This window comes from Pyrus communis, chromosome 13, assembly GCF_963583255.1.
Source record: "Pyrus communis chromosome 13, drPyrComm1.1, whole genome shotgun sequence".
NCBI classification, from domain to species: domain Eukaryota; kingdom Viridiplantae; phylum Streptophyta; class Magnoliopsida; order Rosales; family Rosaceae; genus Pyrus; species Pyrus communis.
In genome coordinates, this window is record NC_084815.1 from 18,859,436 (window position 1) to 18,882,040 (window position 22,605).

A 22,605-nucleotide genomic window follows, 5' to 3' on the forward strand; every position below is an offset into this window, starting at 1 on the left:
AATGAGAAATAACACATAAGAGATAAAACTTCCAATCTGAAAAATAATTAAAGGTTGTGACATAGAAACATAGGGGGTAATGTTTGGGAGGAAGTCGGGGGGAGGGGGGGGGGCGCTGGGGTTTGGGAGGAGAATAATTTTTCTTTTAATTTTTAGTTTTATTTCATTTTTAATATTTTAAATCAAATCAATTATAATTTTATAGATAAGTTTATAATAATTTATAAAAAAAATTACAAAAATTAGATGGAAATGTTCTTAAATGGCTAAATGGAGATAAACACAAAGACCAAATTAGCCTAATTGAAGACACATATAATAAATTGACTCAATGACTAAAACACATGGACTATTATAACATTTAAGCCTTGAATCAAATTTAGGTTTCATTAATTTAGCCATCGTAATTTTTCAAGCACTCATTTTTTTTCTTCTTGTATTTTTTTTTTCCTGAACGGTTATATTGGAAAAAAAAAATTAAAGAACACTTGACAAAGAAAATCAATGCACGACTGCACAGTAAAAATATATAAGTTTAACTAATGAGCAATAAAAAAAAATTCTATTTGGTAGAAATTCATACAACATTTGATATTATTTTAATGGGTTCGATTTCTCTTCTCTCCTGATCTTTATTCTCTTTATTCACTTAATTTTTTAAATCTCATATTGGCATGTGTCAAATCATGCGGCTCCAAACGATTTTGAGTCCTTTTTTACTTCTTTACAATAAACGGGTTCACTTTTTAATAACATAACTAGTATATATAAATCATTGATAAACTAGTATGTATAGATGCGAATTAATCTAATTTTCTAAAGAATTAATCATAAAAAAAAAACATGAATTCAAAGATTTTATTATAGTAAAAATCTTGTAACTCAATTAATAAAAAGTATTCACCTATGTACACAAAGTCTTCTGTTCGGTTCCTCTATGTCAATAATTCAAAGATATTTCAAGAATAGCAAACATTGGAAAAGTTGTTTATTGTTGTCTTCCGTATTCCGTGAATAAAGTGGACATCTCTAATATTCTTTGCAGACCGAAAGAGTTCAGACCATTTCGACTCGACTTCACTTTGCCTTCTCAACTAAGGAACAACGACCTTGTAGGGTTGTTGGACGGTGACAAAAGTGGAAAATTCCTAGCAAGTGTATGTCTTTTTATGAGGGATCAATTTATGGGGTAGTGCATGAGATGCTGAGAAGCACCTTTATATAACGGGTATGTCATTGTGGTTGTATATTAAAATTATTTATATCTAAATAAATAGAAAAATTGTAGATTGGGAATTATACTAGCGGCTTACCTAATTTTATTATAGCATATACACATTATTTTGACTTTCAACATAACAATGACATATATACTCGTTGCATAAAAGTTCTTCTCATTGTCCCATCCCATAAACCATTGTATTTGTTCGATGGAAAATGCCATAATAATCTGCTGTCATAATCTAATCCAAATCATGAAATATGGAGGGAGAAAAGACATAAAAACAAAACAAAACATGATCATGGAACAAAAGCTGCATACAATCAAGTCCTGGAATTGTTCCATTGATAGTTTCCCCACCTACAAATATTCAGCATGAAACCAAACCTGCATATTGTACAACACTACGATGGAGATTGACAAATTCTTTATTTATTTTCTCTCTCCATCTAAACCATGCATATCTACTACATATGAATTACATATATATTTCTCTTAGTCACATATATTTCCGTCGCATAAGCTTTGTTTACTTGCGTAGCAGAGTTACATAAGGCAACAAGCATTGACATTATCATCATTGAACATGTTGCTAACTTTGTCATCTCCCCTCTGAGTCACTGGAATATTTCCATGTTTGTCCCCAACATTGTAGCCATGCTTATAGTAGTTGTAGCTCTCTTTGAATTCATTGGTTGTGTCCTTAAAATAGTCACTTGAAGATGTGAAGTACAATGGAGGGTTGGGGTAGGGCCAGAACTCAGCCCTTTTTCCAGCCCTCCTCACTGCCTTGAGGACTTTGTTGCGATCAACGTACCCGATTACAGTCACCTTTTCCATTGGTAGATCCACATCCACAGAATCAATCCCTGAATACACAACATATACAATTTGTACGCTGTAATTCCCCTATTCCCAGAGGAAAAATCAATAATAATTTCAAAAACAGAAAATGAATGATTATTTTGAGAGTGTACCTCTGAGCTTGAAAATGGCATTTTTCACAACTCTTTCACAGCCAGTGCAGCACATCCTGACTTTGAGCTCCACAGTCTGTAAAGCAAACACGATTTCAGAACCTGTTCTCATCTTGCAAAAAGCATGTTTTGGTTTTTCCTTCCTTTCTTTTTATTCCTTCATTCTTTTTGTTGTTTTCAAGAAGCTTTATACTTTAAGCAGTTATTAATTAGAAGCTAAAAAGGAATTAAGAAAAGCCATGTTGGGATGCAGATTAAACCTATATACCTCATGAATCATGATTATTCTTGTGTTACAATAAACGTGATCAATAAAGAGATTAGTACATACATGATTAACAAAACTGGATGGTTGGAGGTCTCCATCAGGGTTGGGAACTTAGTTTGCTCAAAACATGATGTTCATTACTCTTTGAACCACTTTGGAACGAGGTTTCTCAAATCGATTTCTCTCCACAATTGACGAGAAAGATTTTTGTTCTTTGTTTCTCATATGAATAAAACAAATAGTACTTTAAGGGCTTGTACAAATACATGTGTGTGTGTGTGTGTGTGTGTGCATGTTTGTATATACATAGGAAGAGAAGCCATGCATGATGAACTTTCAAGCTACACACATGAGAAACCTTGAAAGAACGAAAGCAAAACAACGGAGATGAAACCGAACCTCTAGTGAAAGCGGCCGACCCCTTGGCATGGTGTGTTTGATTTTCCTGTTGATGATGCTTTCGTAGTGGTGGTGACGGTGGTGGTGATGATCTTGGTTGTTAAAGTACGAGTAGTATGCAATGGAAGATATGAAAGAGCCAAATGTTCTCTTTAGTAGGGTTGCCATAACCACAATCTAGTGGTGTATATATATACATAAGAAGGAAAGATATAGATAGGGAAACTCTAAGACAAACCCAGGCCTAGAAGATATTCCTGTTTGGACTTGGCAATTGGCAACCCTTTCCCCTAGGTTTGATCTCCCTTTGGTAATATATTCCAAAGCTGTCTAAAAACAATTCCAACTTAGCGGCTTTCTTGGGGTTTAATCTTGTGGTTTTAGGGAATGGGACCCCAATATTATTAGAACTTTTAGAGAGGGAATGGTATCCAAATCCTCACATTAATGCTTGAGATGTGGGTCAAGCTAACATGACTGCAGTCACTGAGAAGAGAATATATCCTTTCTTATAAGGATATGGATGAACTTACAAACGAATTGGAAGCTTGGGTTTTTGATGCAAAGGGAAAAATATATTCTAAATATATGTTTTTTAACCATCATTGTGGAAAAAAACTTCTGCACAGTAAGCACCATCTATCTAGAAAGTCTAATAACAAGGTATATTCCCACGGAAAGACATCCTCTCATGATCTTTTCCACCAAATCTCATCAATCAATTAATTCAGGTCTTTAAAATTTGATCAAACGGTTAAAATTATTATCTTTTTAAGGGACCCCCCATTTGTAGCTATTAGATCAAATTTCAAGAGCTCAGATTAATTGATTGGTGGGTTTTGGTGGGAGAGATCCAGAGAGGATCTCTTCCCTACTCCCACATTAAGCTATATATGCCTATAGGGGTTTTACATTTTCACAAGCCTATTGTTACATCCCACATTGCCAATGGAGTAGATCATGTAAGCCTTATATATATATTCCTATCTCTACCTAGCACGATGCCTCTCACGTGAACTTGCTTAACTTCGGAGTTCCGATTACATCCCATATCGCCCAAGGGAGTGGATCCTGTAAGCTTTATATGTATATTCCCATCTCTACCTAGCACAAGGCCTTTTGGGAGCCCACTGGCTTTGGATTCCATCAGAACTCCGAAGTTAAGCGAGTTCCCATGAGAGCAATCCCGGATGGGTGACTCAGGGTGACCGACTAGGAAGTTCTAGTGTGAGTTTCTCAAAAACAATACCGTGAGGGCGTAGTTGAGGCTCAAGGCGAATAATATCGTGTTACAGTGGAATTGAGCCCAAGATGTGATGGGGGTCTGGACGGGGATGTGACACCTATTATAAATGGATTTTTTCGGAGAATATATGAGTTAGTCAATTAGACAGAGAAGTGTGTCCTGTCTCTTACACTGATCGAATCAGGTAGTTTAAAATATTATAAAAAAATAGAATCTTTAGGTTTTATGTACTTTTTAATTTAAAATATCAGCTCGAAGTTCTATCAATAAACTAAATAGCTACAAAATTATAAACAGTCACCAAAGTGCTAAACAAAATAGCTACAAAATTATAAACATGTTTACACTAAAAAGTTAATCCTGATTTATAAAAAGAGTTTGAAAATTTTAAGTTTTAACGATAAGGATAAAATAAAGGATAAAGTGAATAGTATCATGATTGACTTTTTAGTGTAAAAATGTGGTTTTTCGTTAAAATGAATAGGATCCGGAGCTTTTCGTTAAAGTTCCCAAAATTAAATTGCCATCATTTTGTTTAGCACTTTGGGGACTGTTTATAATTTTGTAGCTATTTAGTTTATTGATAGAACTTCGAGCCGATATTTTAAATTAAAAAGTACATAAAACCTAAAGATTCTATTTTATCCTTTAATTCTTAGAATTTAGAAAATAAATGGAAGAATGCTATCCACGTAATCCTGCGTATGCGTTCTTACCTCTTATTACAGGAATTTCGGAATAATTCTGGTTTAATGGTAAGGTTTTGATGCTTCAATATTGTTCTTCTGCCTTTCCTGAATATTTCTGCATTATTGTTTAAATTTTGGACAAACTATTCGTTGTGCATGGCAAATAAAACTTTAGGGGACAAACAGTAGGAAAAAAAAAAAAAACTCATCTGAATAAATAATTTACGATGCCATGCATCATCAAGTTTTCTTTTAATTTATTTTTTTTCCTAGTTATACAACGATATTCTCCTCTAACAAGAGGGAGTTTGTGTTGAGCACATAATTGGCCAAGTCATAATTAGATATTGAGCTCAACACAAATACAAAAAGTTTTTACGTTCATATAAATCAAACTTGAGACATTTCTACTAAACTGTAATATACTAGTTCTTCGAAATCAAACACTTTGTATTGTTTTCCTAGTACTGTTGGTGTTGAAAATGCACTGAGACAGCTGGAAAGGCAGGGCGCAATTCACACGTAAAATCTTAGAGGCATTTTAACAATTAATCCCAACATCCCAATAATATATATTATGCAGCAAGGAGATGAGACATTCTGTCCTAGCTAGAGAATATGGCGATGTAGTTTCAGTGATCACTTTCCGCCATACAATGTGCTCACAGATGCCTGGTTTTCTACATATAACTTTAATAAAACTTTGAGTGAGATTAAAGAATTAGCTGGAGACTTACAGCTGCAACCAGAATTTTTTCTGCTTCAAATCAGAAAATTTCGAAGTTGAGGCGTAGTCGACATGAAGAGCATCGTGTGCTTCTTCAAGATTTAGACCCCCTTTGGTAATTATTTAAATTTTTAATTTTTAAATTTTTGTGTTTAAGATATGAAGAAAATATATGGAAGAAATGAGGGACGTAAAAGACAATGAGAGAGAGAGAGAGAGAGAGAGAGAAGAATTACCGAAGAATAAGTGAAAAGAAAATCTAGAAAGTTAAAATAACTATAGTTTTAGTTGTTGGTTTTTAGTTTTGATTTGTGTCTCCATCCTTGAATGTTTATTCTATATATACCCAAAATTCTTCCTCCATTCTATTTTCTTCATTTCTCTCATGTATTTTTCCTCTATTTTAAACACAAATAATGTAGATAAAAAAAATTAAAAACTAAATAGTTATCAAATAAGAACCTCAATTTTAGTAAGAGCCTAATTCTATTTCTAACTCATTTTTCAATATTTTTCATGAAAACCTGAATGTTACCCATTGTTCTAAAATTTCCCACTTAGCATCGCATAGGCGCTAGGCAGCTAGCCACCTCCCCTATTAATTCCTAAGCCTTTAAAAATTAAGAAAGAGCATATGGACCTACTTAGGGGCCCGCTTAAGTCACAACTCTCATTTGCACAGAAAATAGATAACTTTTATTTTGCATTTTATTTTTTCAGTAAATTATATGAGACTTATTGAATACTTGGATAAACACTCATTATATGTTTGTTTCCCATGTTTTCAATATGTCTAATACTTTATACTCTATAGAATTGTTTCACATGTTTTCAGTATGTTCTAATACTTTATCTACATATATAAAGTGAGAAGCCCAAATAGATGAAACTTTCAATATTCCAATCATGTCCTTACTTTGATACAGAAAATAATTAAAAACCGCCCAACAAAATAGTAATATTGTACAATTTAGAAATCAAACGTGGAAGAGACAAATTCCACCACGTTTGCAAATCAGTTTTTCTCAAATTGTTAGATATCTTTGCCGAGGAGGATAGGCGGAGGCCATTCCATCAATTTATCTCAAACTGCAGATATCCCAGCGGAGGCCATTGGTAAATGTTATGGTACTGAAGAAGCAGAAAAAAGACGTATGTATAGTGCAACAAGTCATAGCAGTTTCATTATATTTAAAGATTGGAGGTTACGGGCACTAAGTACCACAAAGAGTTTGCTCTCTCATCCAAACGTTAGTGACGTTGGTGATTAATTTTAGCAACAAAAATACATTGAAGCCATCGCCATGGATCTGGGGATTGGTGGTGATCGGAGATTGAAAACCCTAGAAACTGGATGTTGACTTGTAGGGTTGAGTTGAGGAAAAGTAACGCGAAACCTAAACGGGCAAACAAAAACATTTGGTACTTCAAGTGTAGGTTGGTTTTCTTCTCTCTCATTTTTTTCTTCTTCTGTTCTTCTTCCTTTTCCAGCAAATTTTCTTATAACTATAAGCCACGATTGCTTATAAAGTATTAAAATCATAGGGTTTTGCACAAAAAGAGAGGAGAGGCTGACATTTGATGGGTTTCTCTTATTAATTGTTCATTCATTTATCCTTTTTTCTTTGTTTATTAATTTTATTGGCACAAGTTTTTACATTAGGGATAGAAATTTGGGCAATAATATGCTACTGTGATGTATCTTTCAAGGCTAAAGACGCTTCTATGCATGTTTGAAGGAACAATCTGAGTTTGTCAAACACTAGCATGGTCATACAGGTTCGAGTTTTCCCAATTGTAATCTTAATTATTCATGTTCTTCACTATCTTGGTTAATTTGCTACCTTTTTATCTTATCGCTTTATTGTGTTCACTTCCAATATCATACTTGGAATCTCAACGCAACATTCCAAATTGAGGAAGAGTAAACATTTAGAATATTTGCATTTAGCTTCTTCTCTATTCTTTAAGTTTGATATATATTTAAAAAAGTGGGTTGAAAAACATAAGTAAAATCATGTGTCATAGTTCCCTTCTAAGAGTGTTAATATTAGCATGGATGTTGGCAATGACCACAGCTCAAGTCGTGGCTTGAACAAAGAGATGAAGAAAATGAGGGAGGAATGGATGAATAAAGAAGAAGAACACATGAAGGCTGTGGAGTTGGTTTGATAAGATTATGCTGACAAGCTTGATGATTTGGAGGCTCAAATTAGATCAGTTTTAATATCAAATTAGCCTTCAAAAAAAAAAACAAAATAAATAAAGAAGAAGAAATAATGAATATATGTTGCTAGGTTTATTTTATAGTTTCCATTTTTTTCCTTGCAAGACTGATTTGGAACATCATGTTTAGCTTCACTCTGTTTATGTGTTTTTCTCTTCCAGGTACGGAGGTTTAAACAATATTAGTTCAAGAATAATAATATTGACCTCTCCATTATCCCATGGAAATAAAATTTGGGAGGATCAAGAAATGAATATAGATTGAATTGTTAGGTCATTTTGTCTTATTTATTTGTTAATTTTATACTCATAACAACATTTGAACGAGTTTAAGTTTTTTCCTTAATCAAGGTAGAAATTGCTATTTTTTTTGTAGCTAACAATGATCTCCATGCTTATTGTTCTATGTGGGCTAGTACAAAACACTCCAGAGAGTGAACCAATTTTATTCGACCTTGGATTGGTTAAAAGAAGAAGAGCATGTGTTTTTCGCAATAATCAATTTTCATTGAACTTGGAGAAATACTATTTGACCAAATTGGATTTTAGTTTGTTTGTAACTTAAGTTAAAACTATAGTGAAAGTATTAATGTCTATACCTAGTGAACACGAATGGTAAACAGCTAATACAGTATATCTTTAGGGGCGTGTAGCGCCCATGATTAGAAAAAATGTCTCTCGCATGTGTGTGAGCGCGTGCGGAGCGGCTAGTAATCTATAAAGTGATGATACTCTTACTATCTATTTGTATCATCTCTCTAATCGAGGTAGAGTGCACAATCACATATGAGTCTCATCCCTATTAGAGAGATGGTCAAAAGATGGTACAAATAAATGGTAAGAGTAACATTTTTGTAATATATATGTCCTGTTTTGCAATTTATGTATCTCAATATAATTATGTATTTTTTAAAGTATAAGTAAGCATTTATTTATATGTTATTATATGTTATATATTGAATTTAATTAAAATTATAAAAAAAAAAAAAAAAAAGTGCCTTCCTGCCCGCCTAGACACCTAGACGCTATACTCAGCCCGCTACCCAACTAGCGCATTTTAGAACCTTGACATTACCAGAGAGGTTTTATTGAAAAAAAAAAAGAAAAAAAAAAGAAGTTATACCTAGTGAGGGGACATAAGAGCAATTTCACCCCTAAAAAATGAGTTGGCCTAAAGTCCATTTAATCCACCCAAATGAATAGTAATTGACTGCAACAAACATTATTTGGTCAAGTGAATCTCCACCCCTAAAAAATGAGATGCCCCATAGTCTAGTCAATTCTTATTAAAATATTATTAAATTTTTAATAAAATAATTTTATTTTAAGTTTCGGATAGAATTTTTAACCAATCTTGTCACGTTACGTATTATTTTCCGAAAGTGTAGAAGATGGTTAGGTATTTATATAAAAAAAAATGCATTTAATTTTTTTCTGTATTTTTAAACAATTTTTATAATTTTTTATTAAGTCAATTAATCTGGACCATTGGACTTCGAAAAGGTTGAAATCCAACAGCCCTTAAAGTGGACACATGGCCCACAGTGAGATTCTAACAATTTTTTTTAAGGCTGGAACGCGTGCCCACGCCCCTGTGATCCCACCTGTCAACCACAAAAAAGGACTCAACCTGCAGCTAACGTTAGCATGATGTCATATAGGTTGGTTCTTCACTCAATCCATTTTGGGCCGGCCTAGAAGTTGGGGTGGACTTTGGGCTAGCCTATTTTGTGGGGTGGAGTGGGTTTTTGGGAGGCCAACCTATTTTAGGGGACTTTGGGCCAACCTATAAAGGAGGGTTCAAGTTTCTCTAACCTTACGCCTCATAAAAGAACGAAAAACTAACAAGCAAAGAGTAGGGGCATAAACGTAACCACACTTGAAAAAAAAAAACCAACAATAAAAATACAAAGAAAAGAGGGGGAATAAGAGACCTAACCCCTCTTAAAAAAGCCTAAGAGCATCTCCAATGGAAATCCCTATTTAGGAACTCCCACCACCACTTTTGAGTACTCATTTAAGGACTTAAAGGCAATTTTTGTGCCCCTAAAGGAATATTGCCCCCGATATGAGAGTTCTTATAGTAGAATCCCTAAATTTGAAGTTTTTATGATTTTATGTGATAATTTGATTAGGTGCATATTTTTTGTTTATGTTAACCTTTTTTTTTTAACTAATTAAAAGCATTAAAATCTTCAATCAAGATTGTGGGCCCGTTTTCCACTCAAGGTGCACATTTTTTTATGTATGTTAACATTTTTTTAATCAATTAAAAGCATTAAAAGCTTCAATCAAGATTGCAGGCCCCATTTTCCACTCAAGGTTGTTTCTATATAGTTCTTATATGTGAGGACATGCACTATGCATCCGATGAGTCCTTATACTTTAAGGACTCACTTTCTGATTATTTGTTTTATACACATTTTATAAGGTGGTTGCCCTTATTTAGGGATTCCACTGGTGATGCTCTAACTTATAGGTAAGAATCTACAAAACAAGTTGCAAAATACCAAAAACAAATGATTAAGAAAAAGCCATACATTAAGAAGATGAAACAAACGTGTAAGCTGAGAATCCCAAAAATCTAATTGCAGAAGTGACAGAGTTGGCAAGGGCGGTTTACCAAGATAAAATTTACTTTCAGAGTAATTAGGCTAGATAATTTAGCCTTATGTATATTTCACATTAGGGTAATGTTAGGAAAACTAAATTTGTAAACTAAATGACACGGAAGTTGATTATTGGATTATTACTTAAGCGTTGATAAACATGCTCATTTCCTATTAGTGACAAATTTTGCCTACAAATTTAGTGTCTCTAACATTACCCTTCACTTTATATTGAGTTTAAAAGTGACAGTTTGAAATAGAATCAAACTCTTCTAAAACAAACTAATAAATGAAAGTGAAAAATACAAAATTTAAATTCAAATTTAGTTTCCAGTAGTAGAACCATTTAAATTTTGACATTTGACATTTGTGTCGTGTTTTTATAACAACCCGTCCCTAATTTTACGATTTTATTAATTTTAAAAGAGTGAATTTACGAAAATGCCCTTAGAGCGAGAATGTTCACTTTTATTGACCGTCATTTTGTGACATGTATGAACTATTATTTTCTCGTATTCTCGTAGTACTCATCGCTATAAACGCGTGGGTGCAAGCAGAATCGAATTTGGAACCACGATGAAGATTTTACGGAACTGCAAAGCAGAAACGTATTTTAGTAAATTCAATATTCTAGATATTCATCCTTATTATTTTATTATTTTTTCTGGGATATTTGTGTCCGTGGGGCCCGCCCACATGGGTCTCCTCTCCCTTTTGTCCTTGTGTCCTCTTCCTTCTCACTCTCTATCTTTGTGTCCTCTTCCTTCTCACTCTTTATCTTTAACTCTCATCTCACTCAACTCTCTACTTTCTTTCCCTCACCTCTCCCATATCTCTCCTCGACAACAACGACCACACCATCGCCGTTCTTCCTCTGGTGAACAACCCAGACCACCATCCTTCCTCATCGTCAACCCACCATGAGGGTAAACCCCTGCAAACACCTTGTATGGGCAACCATCCCGAGAACCTAGCTACTGCCGTCGAGCCAAGGAGCTCCGGCTAGGAGCGATGGTTTCCCGATGAAGATCTCATCGATTCCAATGAAGGTAACATTTGAAAACCCTTTATAACCTAGTAGACGTGTTTTGGTGTACCTTTGGAGTAGTTTTGAGAAGAATGATAATGTTTGAATGCAAAAACAACGAGGGAGATGTTTTTCCTAAGTTTTCCAACAAGGAACCTAAGTTTTGCAGGTTTTTCTGGCGTGGCAGGACCTAGTTATGGTATATTTCCCTTCCTCTCCTCCTAAGCTTCGTTTTGGTAGGTAGAATGTGAAGAATAGTTGAGAAACCAAGCTAATCGGACCTCATTTTGTTATCCGCCCAAATTTTCCAAAAACCGGCAATCAAGTTGGCCTGACCCGAAAAAAAAAAAAAAAAAAAAAAAAAAAAAAGATCCAACCCAAATCCATTTAGAATTTAGAGGGATTATTCCTTGAAATATTTCGTTAACTCCTAGTTAACTATTAGTTGACTTTTGTTGACTTTTTCGAAATTTTCTCGAAAACCTTCCAAGGCTAATTTCGACGTCCTGAGTCCATTTTTGGCATCCATTTAGTGAAATTCTAAAGTTTTAACATACTTGACCATAAGGGCGGCTCAATTGACTTTTCGAGGTTGACCAACTATTGACTTTTTACGAAAATTGTCTGGGACCATTCTTAGCGTATTTTGATGCCCTTATTCCAAATCCACACTTCGTTTTTTTTCAAATTGAATCGTTCTAGTTGAGTTTTACAAACGAGTCTCAGTATTATGCTTAGGTGCGATTATTATCGTAGACTCCGTCTTTCTTAATTCGAGCGACTGCGACCTCACAAGTATCTATGAGTGAGTCTTTTCTTTTATATAGTATATATATTTGTTTATTTTTCACATATATTTAATAATAATTTTTCTACGTGATTGCCATAATTAAATTAACGTTTATAAGAAAGATCGTAAGGTTGAGAATTATGAAATTATTCTGAATCCTGCAAGATGCACATGCATGCGTACTACTGTGGGATGCCTTAATTATATTTGGGGACGTGAATAGTGATATGTTGACTAGAATTATCAATTTACTGTTGCATGATCATAGTTACATTATCTACTCATCGTGTGTTGCACTGGTGTTAGTACTCGCTTGGGGCCAAGGCCAGTCTTTCATGTGTATGTTCACATCGCACCATACACTTACTTTGGATCCATTATAGGTGACAATCATATCCTAGATTGCTATAGGCAATTAGGACTCGTATGTGATGCACACAGCGCCAGTCTTCACGTGATTGTAGTACTATAGCGTATATCATTGTTACACCTCGTCTTGTTTATGTCAGAATATCTCTACATGAACTCATGTGTTAACATATGTCAATAAGCATTTGATATGATATGTTTGTTTATGCGAAATCATGCGATTACCACGTGTTTATTTACGAAATGTCGTGACATATTGCATTATTGAGATATTGCTGGTTACGGTAAGTATTTTCATACCACACGTAGTATGTTATATGTGGAAACTATACTTGTTTTATGGTGTGGGGTTATTATGTTTTCGAAAAGGTTTTTACAAAACTTTATTTTTAGGCCCACTCACCTTTGTTTTTCACCCCTCCAAGTTTTAGTAACAGAGCTTTCGTGCCGACGAAGATTCTTGGCAAATCTTGGTATAGGTGATTACCTTCGATGGTATAATTCTTATCCTACCTTTACTATCACGCACCCCGATCCCGAGATACACCCCGAAATCGTCACGTGACGGAGGACTGTAGTGGTACAATATAAAATATATATAGTCACTTACTCATACATATAATATACATCAGAGCATCAACAGAATAACTCACAACAAAGGGTGGCAATACCTACTCTCTAGTGCGATACCCACACAACTACATAACATGCAATCTTCTTCTTTAACCACTACCCATTACCCTGCAAAATAACCGTACGCCAATGGAATGGCGCACCGGGCAAAGCAAAACTCGAATAATTTGCAAAGCTTGTGTGAGTGACAATAATATAACATATGTGAATATAAATAATAGCAAATGATTATATGTCAAAGTAGTGATACGCCCACACATGACACTTCTTTTGTATACCGTATCAACATTCAATATGATCACTGTCAATATTATTCTGTCATTCTCTTCGGATTGTGACACATCACTCGCCTTTCATCATTTTCCGATAATGACAAGGGTCCAATTTCCATATATATTATAATTTAACCACCATACGCCTCATTACTACGTATAGGAATGGTTATTCAATTTCGAATCTCACCACACGTCTATCGAGATAACATTCAGTCATCATACAACTCGAAGTTGTGTAGGAACGACACACCATCAATAATATAATCATGTGTAGGAATGCGATTGGTATCTTTTTCCTCATTGCATCTCTTTGTTACGAGTAGGAATGAGTCACAACCAAAATCATTCACTTTTAGGCAATATCTTCATGTAAACTATTTGATTTAATCACCATTTTCTAGATTGAGCTACACAGGGCTTCAATCTCATCTTTCATATATGTAATAAACAATAATCTAGGGCTATAGAGAGACACAATTCAGCCGAAGCCTACACTAAGCAACCGATCAGGATATGGCCCCCCATTGCAGATTAACCAAGCAGAACCAGTCCTGAGAATATCATGTAGGTAGTGACCCCCACAACAGATTAACCAAGCAAAGTCACTCCTATGAATACTATAGGTAATGATCACTCAACGTAGATTAACCAAGCATGATCACCCCCAAGTACATATGGCCATACCAAATAATAAGGATCACCCATAGCTGATTAACCAAGCACGATCCCAAAGTAGTATGGTCCCCAATTGCGAATTAACCAAGCAAGACCATCTATGTACCACTGCTTCATGGTGCAGATTAACCAAGCACATCATAAATATATTTTTGAGGCATCATCTAGTAAACATAGCATAGTAGCACACATTCCTATAAAATTATTTGTAAATCCATGTTATATCCACATATTATATAACAAGAAATTTAATGGGTAATAATCATATTACAAAATATTCATGTCACTCACCTAGGTTATTCGTCACACCCTGGTCCAGGCCCCGACCACATCCTGGGCTCAACTCCACCGTAGCACGATATTGTCCTCTTTGGGCCCCGAGCACGCCCTCACGGTTTTGTTTCTGGGAACTCTCACAAGAACTTCCTAGTAGGTCACCCATCATGGGAGTGCTCTCGCGCGCTACTCGCTTAACTTCCGAGTTCCCATGGAACCCGAAGCGAGTGATCTCCCAAAAGGCCTCGTGCTAGGTAGGGATGGGAATATATATATATATATATATATATATATATATATATAAGGATCACTCCCCTGGGCGATGTGGGATCTAACATTATTTATGCTTCTAGATTCACCAACTCCACTTCCAAGGAACCTAATATGACACATAATACCCCACTTAGGCAACTTAACAAAACCAGCACACAAACCAAAGCCAAGTGCCATTTGTACATAAATCAAGGCTTACATCAATCGAGAACGACACGTCATCATGATGAGTCAACTAAGCTCCATCAAGCCCAACAAAAATCTACAAATTGACAACGATATAACAGCTAGATGTCTACCAATCATACAAACGAGTGGCGGTCCAATTTGATTACAACACCAAACAATTGAATTTCGAGAAACCGAGCTAGACATAGGTTCACAAGGTCATTAAAAGGTATTTGGTACTTAGATAACACTTGTGGACGGGTCCTATGCATCGCCACACACGATGGTAGCCAAGGTGGAGGGTTTGTAAACCCGAATTTTCAACCTTAACCAAAAAGGCTCAAATTTACGGGGTAGCTAGAGCTTAACAAGGGAAACACTTTTCACAACTAAGCTGATGACAAATTGAAGCCATAAACTATCCAATTTCACCAGAGAAAACTAGATTTCTAGGGTTCTAAACATCTAACACTAAAACGACTACAAAAGCAAGAACCAAGCATACTAACTTGAAGATTATAAAGAGTAAATGAAGTTTCATACCTCACTCAAAGGAAATGGTTGCTAGAATCACGAAACCCATGGGACTTTGCTACCTCTAATGGGAAAATGGAAAAGAAAATGGGAAATCTAACACTACATAGATGTAGGGCTCGTCAAGAGCTTTCCATGGACACTAAGATCACCTAAAACGGAGGTTAGACGGAAGAGAAACAAGTCAAGTTGGCGGGTCAGCAACTTGATCGCACCCAAAAGCAATCAGGCGCTCAATTTTTGGAAACCTTGTAGAACATTCTAGGAGCTGCCCCTCCATTTATAGCATTTTGGCCAAATTACCAAAATGCCCTCAAACTTCAAACGTCTCTAACTTCTTCGTTCTAACTTGAAATCTGTTTGCGCCTATGCACTCGTGGAATTAAGCTCTACCTAAACAACTTAAGAGTTGATCGAAAAGGTCAAGATTCAAAATGACAAAAATACCCTTCACTTCATTTTCTCGAAACCAGAGAATTTAACGAACTAGTTTCAATTAAATCTTCAAAATACGCCAAAAATAAAATAAATTACTAATTTTGGGGACGAGATATCAAATTTATTGTACTTTACTTATGCTCTAACATCACGTGTGAATTGGGTTCAATCCCGTTCACATGCGTACTCTTCCATTTAGTCACTTTTAGGTTTAAATTTATTCACATTTTCCACCTCACTACACTTTATAGCTTCGTTACCTTTCAGGTGTCGTCCATCACAACTCAATTCAGAGTCCAGATGGACATTCTCGGTCGGGGTGTGTCATTTTTCGTGTTCATTATCATACCCGATATCTTAACGGGTCGTGTCGTGTAACACCTGTTAAAATAAACCGACAATATGACCCGACCCGAAATCAACCCATTAAAATTATCAGGTAATATGACCCGACCCATTACCCGTTAAAGAAAATATATTTTAAATCAATAAATAATGAAAATGAAAAACATAATTGACATAAAAAAAACAAAAAAAACATAATACTAAATTAGTATATGCATACCACATTGTCACATAAATATTACTTCAAAACATAAAAATAAAAATAAATAAATAAAAAATAAAATAAAAAACATTTGTCTTTCAAATATTACATACTCCAAAATAAGAGCTTAATGAAAAAGTATTAGTACATTACTATAAAATACCAAATATTCAGGGATATGCAAAATGAAGGGAGTTGCATTTCAAGGTTGATGAACCTTGGACATTTATATATGCTTTCACATTTTTTAGACTTGTACATTAATGATTATGAATTTTATTTATTTTGAACTCCCTTAAAAATACTATTCATGACGTATTGTATGGTTTTAAAAATTCAAACGATAATATACCCATACTCAAAGCTTAGAGGATGCGATCACAAGCCTTTGCATTTTTTTTTTCACATTTTTCGCACTTGTAAATTAATTACTATAATTTTTCTTAATGTGTTTGGTATTTTTAAATTACTTGATACTTTTATTTTTAATGTGTTTTATAATTTTTTAATCTCTCTTTGCCTATAGTAAACTATAAAAATAAATAAATAAATAAAACTTAAATTTTCAAAATTTATATAGATACAATATATACATATACAAAATGGGTATTGTATTTTATAGTAAGTTTTTTTAGCAGTTTAAAAAATTAAAATCATCAAAATAATTTTTTTCTTAACGTGTTAAAACAAATTACCCGCGTGTCACCTTTGTGTGAATCTGTTAAGGACCCGTTATTAACGGGTTCTTATCGTGTGATCCAATAACGACCTAATTAGTTATCGTGTTGATCCAAAACCCGTTATTTTCATGTCGTGTTAACAAGTCGTATAAGAAATTACCAGATTTATTTATCATGTCATGCCAAACATCTGTATAGGAGAGCAGCCCTAAGATGGTCATTTCCCCACCCAATCTTACCAATTGAGCTGATTCCGAAGGCCAATTCAATGATGTCTTTAAGCCTATGCGAGAGAAAGACTTGCATACACTATGATGTCCATCTGAAGCAGTACTCGGAAGTAATAATGCACAATCATAGAGATACTGTTACACTAACATACCGGATTAGTTTTTGCTCCTCGATGTCTATTAACAAATTGATTCTAGCTACTTGCTGAAGTGAATCCACCACCTGCTTCTTGGTTAGCTTCACCAGAAAGATATTTTCCCTTAGATGATAATGTAACAATTTTAAATCGCTAAAGAGAAAGCCCTTGAAGTTCCAATACGTGGTCGATTGCTGTTTAAATTTCGCATAAAATCATACAAAGACTAGATTTGTCCCTGACAATCTAGTGGGAAATTCAAACAAATCATGCAACTTTTGTGCTTCGCTGGGCCATATTGTACTTCCAAACACATGGGAACTCAGAAAGCTTGCCCGGGCTTGCATGGTCCATAAAATAAAAGTTGGAACATATTCTGCAGCAACCACTTAAGTTCCTCCTGCCCACAGAAAATTTTGTTCACTCCATGTTTTCCTTTTGTGGTTTCAACATGCTTTTCCTTCCATTCTCCAATATGGGAATTAATCTGTGCCATTTGTAAGACCATCAATCCCTCAGTCTCTTCTTTTTCTTTTCTATCATATTGTAATTTATTGGTAAAACAGCATCGGATTCATCCAGAGAATAAACTTTCCCAAACCCCTAGATGAAGTCGTAATATCACCATATTTATAAAATTAATTAATTTAAAGGTGATAGGACCAACTAACCACAATGTGGTAAGTGGCTCTCTACCACAGTAGTGGAGAAGAATGTTGCTCTTGCATCATGTGGTGCCTTCATATCCCGTCGGCTCCCTAATCTAATATATAATCTAACAAATTTATTGTTTGACCCAACAAAAAAAAAAAAAAAAAAAAAAAAAAAACCTAACCACAATGTGAAACAATATCTTGAGTTTTATGTATGAGCAAACAATATGTAGACTAGGTTAACTAGGATTTGGATCCTCTCCTAAGCAAGGGAGACGGATCCTTCTGATCCAAACACACGGACCGTTGGATTTTGATCCGACGACTATAAACAAAAGGCTTCTCTAAAAGTTATAATAATTGTAGCCGTTAGATCAAAATCCAACGGCCTATGTATTTGGGTTAGGAGGCTCCGTCTCCTTTGCTTAGGTGAGGATCCAAATCCAATTAACTATACCAAGATCTTCTGTGCCGACTGTTAAGAATCAATTTAATTAGTCAACAATTATGCATACATATGTCAAGTCTTCATTGGCACCTTAATCTTTGTTGTGTATTATTTCCAAACACATTTTTTTTATTGACTTCCTATCACATTTAAACCTTGAACTCTTGTATGGAGAAAGACTGATGTTTTCAAAACATATTCGTCTATGAGACGATGTTTGTTCGTTGAGGTATGCTGATGTAGACCGAGCTTGATCTATTATTGACAGGCAATTTACATTGGAATATTTTGGATTTGTTGAAGGAAACTATGTTACTTTAAGAAGTAAGATCATGATGATGTTTGTTACATCAAAAGTTGAGTATCAATGCGTTTTACGATAAAACCTCAAACGATCATCTATTGAATTAGACATGTACTTATGGCTTAGTAGTATTTCTTTTTACTTGTAAATGAGATGATTTATGTTCAATTCTCGCCAAAGACGAAGTTAGACCATATTATTATGAGCTCATTGTGAGGCTTAACCAACACCACCACCCTCTCAGTATAGATAACACTACCAGAGAGCACACACTTTGTGTGTGTGAACAACCGCCTATCTCCTCCCACATTCTCCTCAAGCGCAACCGCTTCAGTTCATTCAAACTATCCAAAAAACATCGTGATTTCACTTACCTATATGAAAAAATGATGGTGGGACAATTTTTCTTAATAAGTGCATATTTTTATCTTATTAAATATTTTGATACAAAATTACTATTTTTCCTTCTTATGTAAATATTATGTATCAAAAGTGAGGACAAAATAGAAAAAAAAGGTACAAAATTAATATTTTGCCATCCTCATCTCAACATTGTGTATTCAAAAGTAAGGGGCTAAAGAAAAAGTGGGCAAAAAGGTTGACAATGTGTGTTTTCTTAATAATATATATAATATAGAAGATTGTTTGGTTAAAAAACAAATTTAGAGAGAGTGTCAATTTTGATTAGTGCCATTGCACCGACTCAAAGTTTAACAACATAAGATGATTTATAATTGTAGTCTAAAAAAATAGTATCTCTAACATTGCCGAGAATATTTAACATCTAATTTGACAAGATCTATCGTTTAACAAAAAAAAAAAACATTTGCCCAAAATATAGGACATTGTACCTTCCGAAATTCACTAAATGGGAAGGAAATGTTTTGTTTTGACACTAACTACTGTTTTGCTACTTAGTACTACAATCTAGTGGTATTCGTCTTCACTTGTAAGTGAGAGGTCTTAAGTTCGATTCTCACTAAAGACGAATTTGAACCACATTATTACTACCCCATTGTGAAGTTAAGCCCACCCTCTCTCCTTAATATCCTTTGTTCAAGAAAAAAAAAACACTAACTACTGTTTTCCAAACTATTAATACAGAAAAGAGAAAACCGCTCCCTAGCAAAATTATGCATGCTCTGAGGTCAACTGTTAATACAGAAAAGTGAAAACCTCACTAGATACACAAGGGTTCAAACCTAACTTGGTGCCCAAGTCGTGTGCAGCTGGACTAGGGTTACTGGACTCTAAACTATTTTCGTGGCCCAAGTTGAAAGGTAGTTTACCTTGTGGTTGCTTGGTCAAAGGGCTGTGTCCCAGTTAGTCGTGGACTTGAGTTGAATACTTGAACTCTTTTGAAGGATAACTTAATGGGCTTGTAATTTTTTATGATGATTATCCATGAATTCCCTAAAACAAAATATGGTAGGATACGTACAAGGGTTATCATGATGATGTGATGTGACTAGGTTGACAATGATGATAATGGAAGAACCCCTAAAAATGAAACAAAAGTCTCTTCATAAATTCTCTTATTTCACAATTTAACATTAATTTTTATATTCATATTATAAATAATTTTACTGAAAAATCTAAGGTAATAAAGAATTCAACAAGAGCCCCATTTTTCGAGAAATTCTACTTCGCATTTCTCTAGCTAAAGATTAGGTGGCCTTCTACGCACTTCTTTTCCACACACCAGTCATCACTGATTAATTTAGTGGGTTAACCACAATTTTCTCAAAACCCAACAAGATTTTAACAGTTCAAATCCAATTGTTCAAATATCAGTGCATCTCATACGTTGGCATACCTTACAGAACAATCCGAAGTTATGAACTTCAAAGAATACAGAACAAAGTACAGTTGCCATTCATCCATCAACGAGCAATCAAATTTACGCCAACGTTGTTAAAATAACTCCAAATATTTACACAAAATCAGATTTCCGTAAAGAACATTAGAAAAAGCAAAAGAAAATTAACCAAGGAACCCTTACACGCTAAACAAAAAAGAAGCCTTGTTCTTGAATGGTTTAAGCAGCAGGGGCTCCAACCAGAGGTGGAGGAGGATGATGCGGGTAGGAAGAAGCAAAGGGAAGATTCCTGAGGATCAGAAACCGAACCCTCCTCGGAAAAGGCGCGGAATGAAACAAATGCTCCAAAACCCTCGCCAGCAACACCGTGTACTCCTCCATCAGCTCCGCCAGCACCGCCACCATAATCATCTTTTTGGAATTTTCTCGATTACCCAATTAATAACTCCAAAAACCCAATAACTATAGCATCAAATACAAATCAAAGACACAAGCTTTTGACAGTAGAAATTCCTCACCTTATCCCTTCTCTTTCTCTCTCTAGATTTTAGGGTTTTGTATATTTATAGAAATACATAACCACGTGAAAGCAGGTGGTGGGAAGTGGACTTATGTGGAAGGACATGCGATCTCATATGGTTCGGTTTTGGGGTTTTGGGATTGAGCATTAACAACGGCGCCCCTACGGTCCCCCCCCCCCCCCCCCCCCCCCCACTATATTGAGAGATTTTTCATTATGACGGAATTACGAATAGTACATTACGTATTTTTATATAAATGGTAAGAAATTTTACTTTTTAAGTTATTAATTTTTTAATACACATATCTCATTATTTAGATAATGACACGTAATGTACTATCTCATGTTCTGATCACACTGAAAAATCTTCCCATATCCAAAGAACCTTCTAGTTTTTTCAGTGTGCTTTGCTACTTGGCTGCCACGTGGACGTTGACACGAGGTGACTCGTTGGAGGTTCAGGGTTCGGATTTATCTGGACTATTTTTTAACCCAATTTTTACAGAAAAAGGACGAAAGCAGAGAACAAAACATGTAGGTCACTCACTGGTCCTTGCCTTTTCTCATTCTTTATCCTTTGTTAGAGTAACTCCACCGAAGGCTATAGCCCGATGGACAGGCAACCCAAAAAACCCAATAGCCACCTTCCCTTCTTCCAGCCCATGAGGGTGATAGGGCTCGGGGAAGGCTCGGTGGACAGGTTAGGCGGGGATCCACAGCCCGAGAGCTTGAAGGCTAGCTGATGCAAGTTGATGTCATGGTGACATCAACCACGTTATAAAATTAATAAAATATATAAAATATTATTAAAAAAAAGTAAAAAATTAATAAAAAAGGAAAAAATTAAATGTAAAAAATTAATAAAAAATCAGAAGAAAAAAAATTAAAAAAAAAAATTGATTTAATTTTTCTATAAATGTGTTATCATTATCTTCCAACTTACACCACAATTTTATATTTTCTCAAATACTTTGGGTTGTAATTTCTTATTTAATGATACGTGGTACAATGAGACCGATTAAAAATCCTATCCGAAATTACAAATATAATTATTTTTTATTATTTTATAAAATAAAAAATACTAATATATTATTGCCTATTGCCATGACTATTCAATTTAGAAGTGGAGATCCAAAAGGCAGTTACTGTTCACTGGGGGAATTCAATAGTAAGTTGCCTTAAGGGGCCTTTGATACGCTAGAGTTGCTCTTCCGTGTCCTCCTTGCCACGCCCTGCAATTTGCATACATGAATTCACTGTTATATTGTGCAAAGTTAATAATATAATGTTATGCAGATAGAATTTTATATCATTATATTACTAAACAAAAGGTCACAATAACTGAATGTTATGTCATTTACAGACATTGCTTTAATAAGTCACTTACATGTCACCTGTAAGCAATTATGAACTAATGTACGTTGAGACTAAGGTGGTATTAGAATC

The 22,605-nt window shown here is 34.8% G+C and overlaps 1 protein-coding gene across 1 annotated transcript; it reads right to left on the bottom strand.

Moving 5' to 3' along the window:
• Positions 1 to 1,493: 1,493 nt before the first annotated feature.
• LOC137713942 (heavy metal-associated isoprenylated plant protein 30-like) lies at positions 1,494 to 3,235 on the bottom strand. The gene is made up of 3 exons (XM_068453304.1): positions 2,867 to 3,235; positions 2,200 to 2,275; positions 1,494 to 2,091 (listed from the first exon to the last, which is right to left on the bottom strand). Exons 1-3 carry the CDS (start codon positions 3,032 to 3,034, stop codon positions 1,769 to 1,771), a joined length of 567 nt encoding a protein of 188 aa, XP_068309405.1. The 5' UTR covers positions 3,035 to 3,235; the 3' UTR covers positions 1,494 to 1,768.
• Positions 3,236 to 22,605: the final 19,370 nt, after the last annotated feature.

Bases quoted from the DNA above. Each gene is read 5' to 3' on its own strand.
- LOC137713942 (XM_068453304.1), bottom strand. From the start codon at position 3,034: ATGGCAACCCTACTAAAGAGAACATTTGGCTCTTTCATATCTTCCATT. The intron at 2,276-2,866 runs GTTCGGTTTCAT...TTTGCTTTACAG, and splicing joins GTCGGCCGCTTTCACTAGAG to ACTGTGGAGCTCAAAGTCAG. The intron at 2,092-2,199 runs GTACACTCTCAA...TTGTGTATTCAG, and splicing joins TGCCATTTTCAAGCTCAGAG to GGATTGATTCTGTGGATGTG.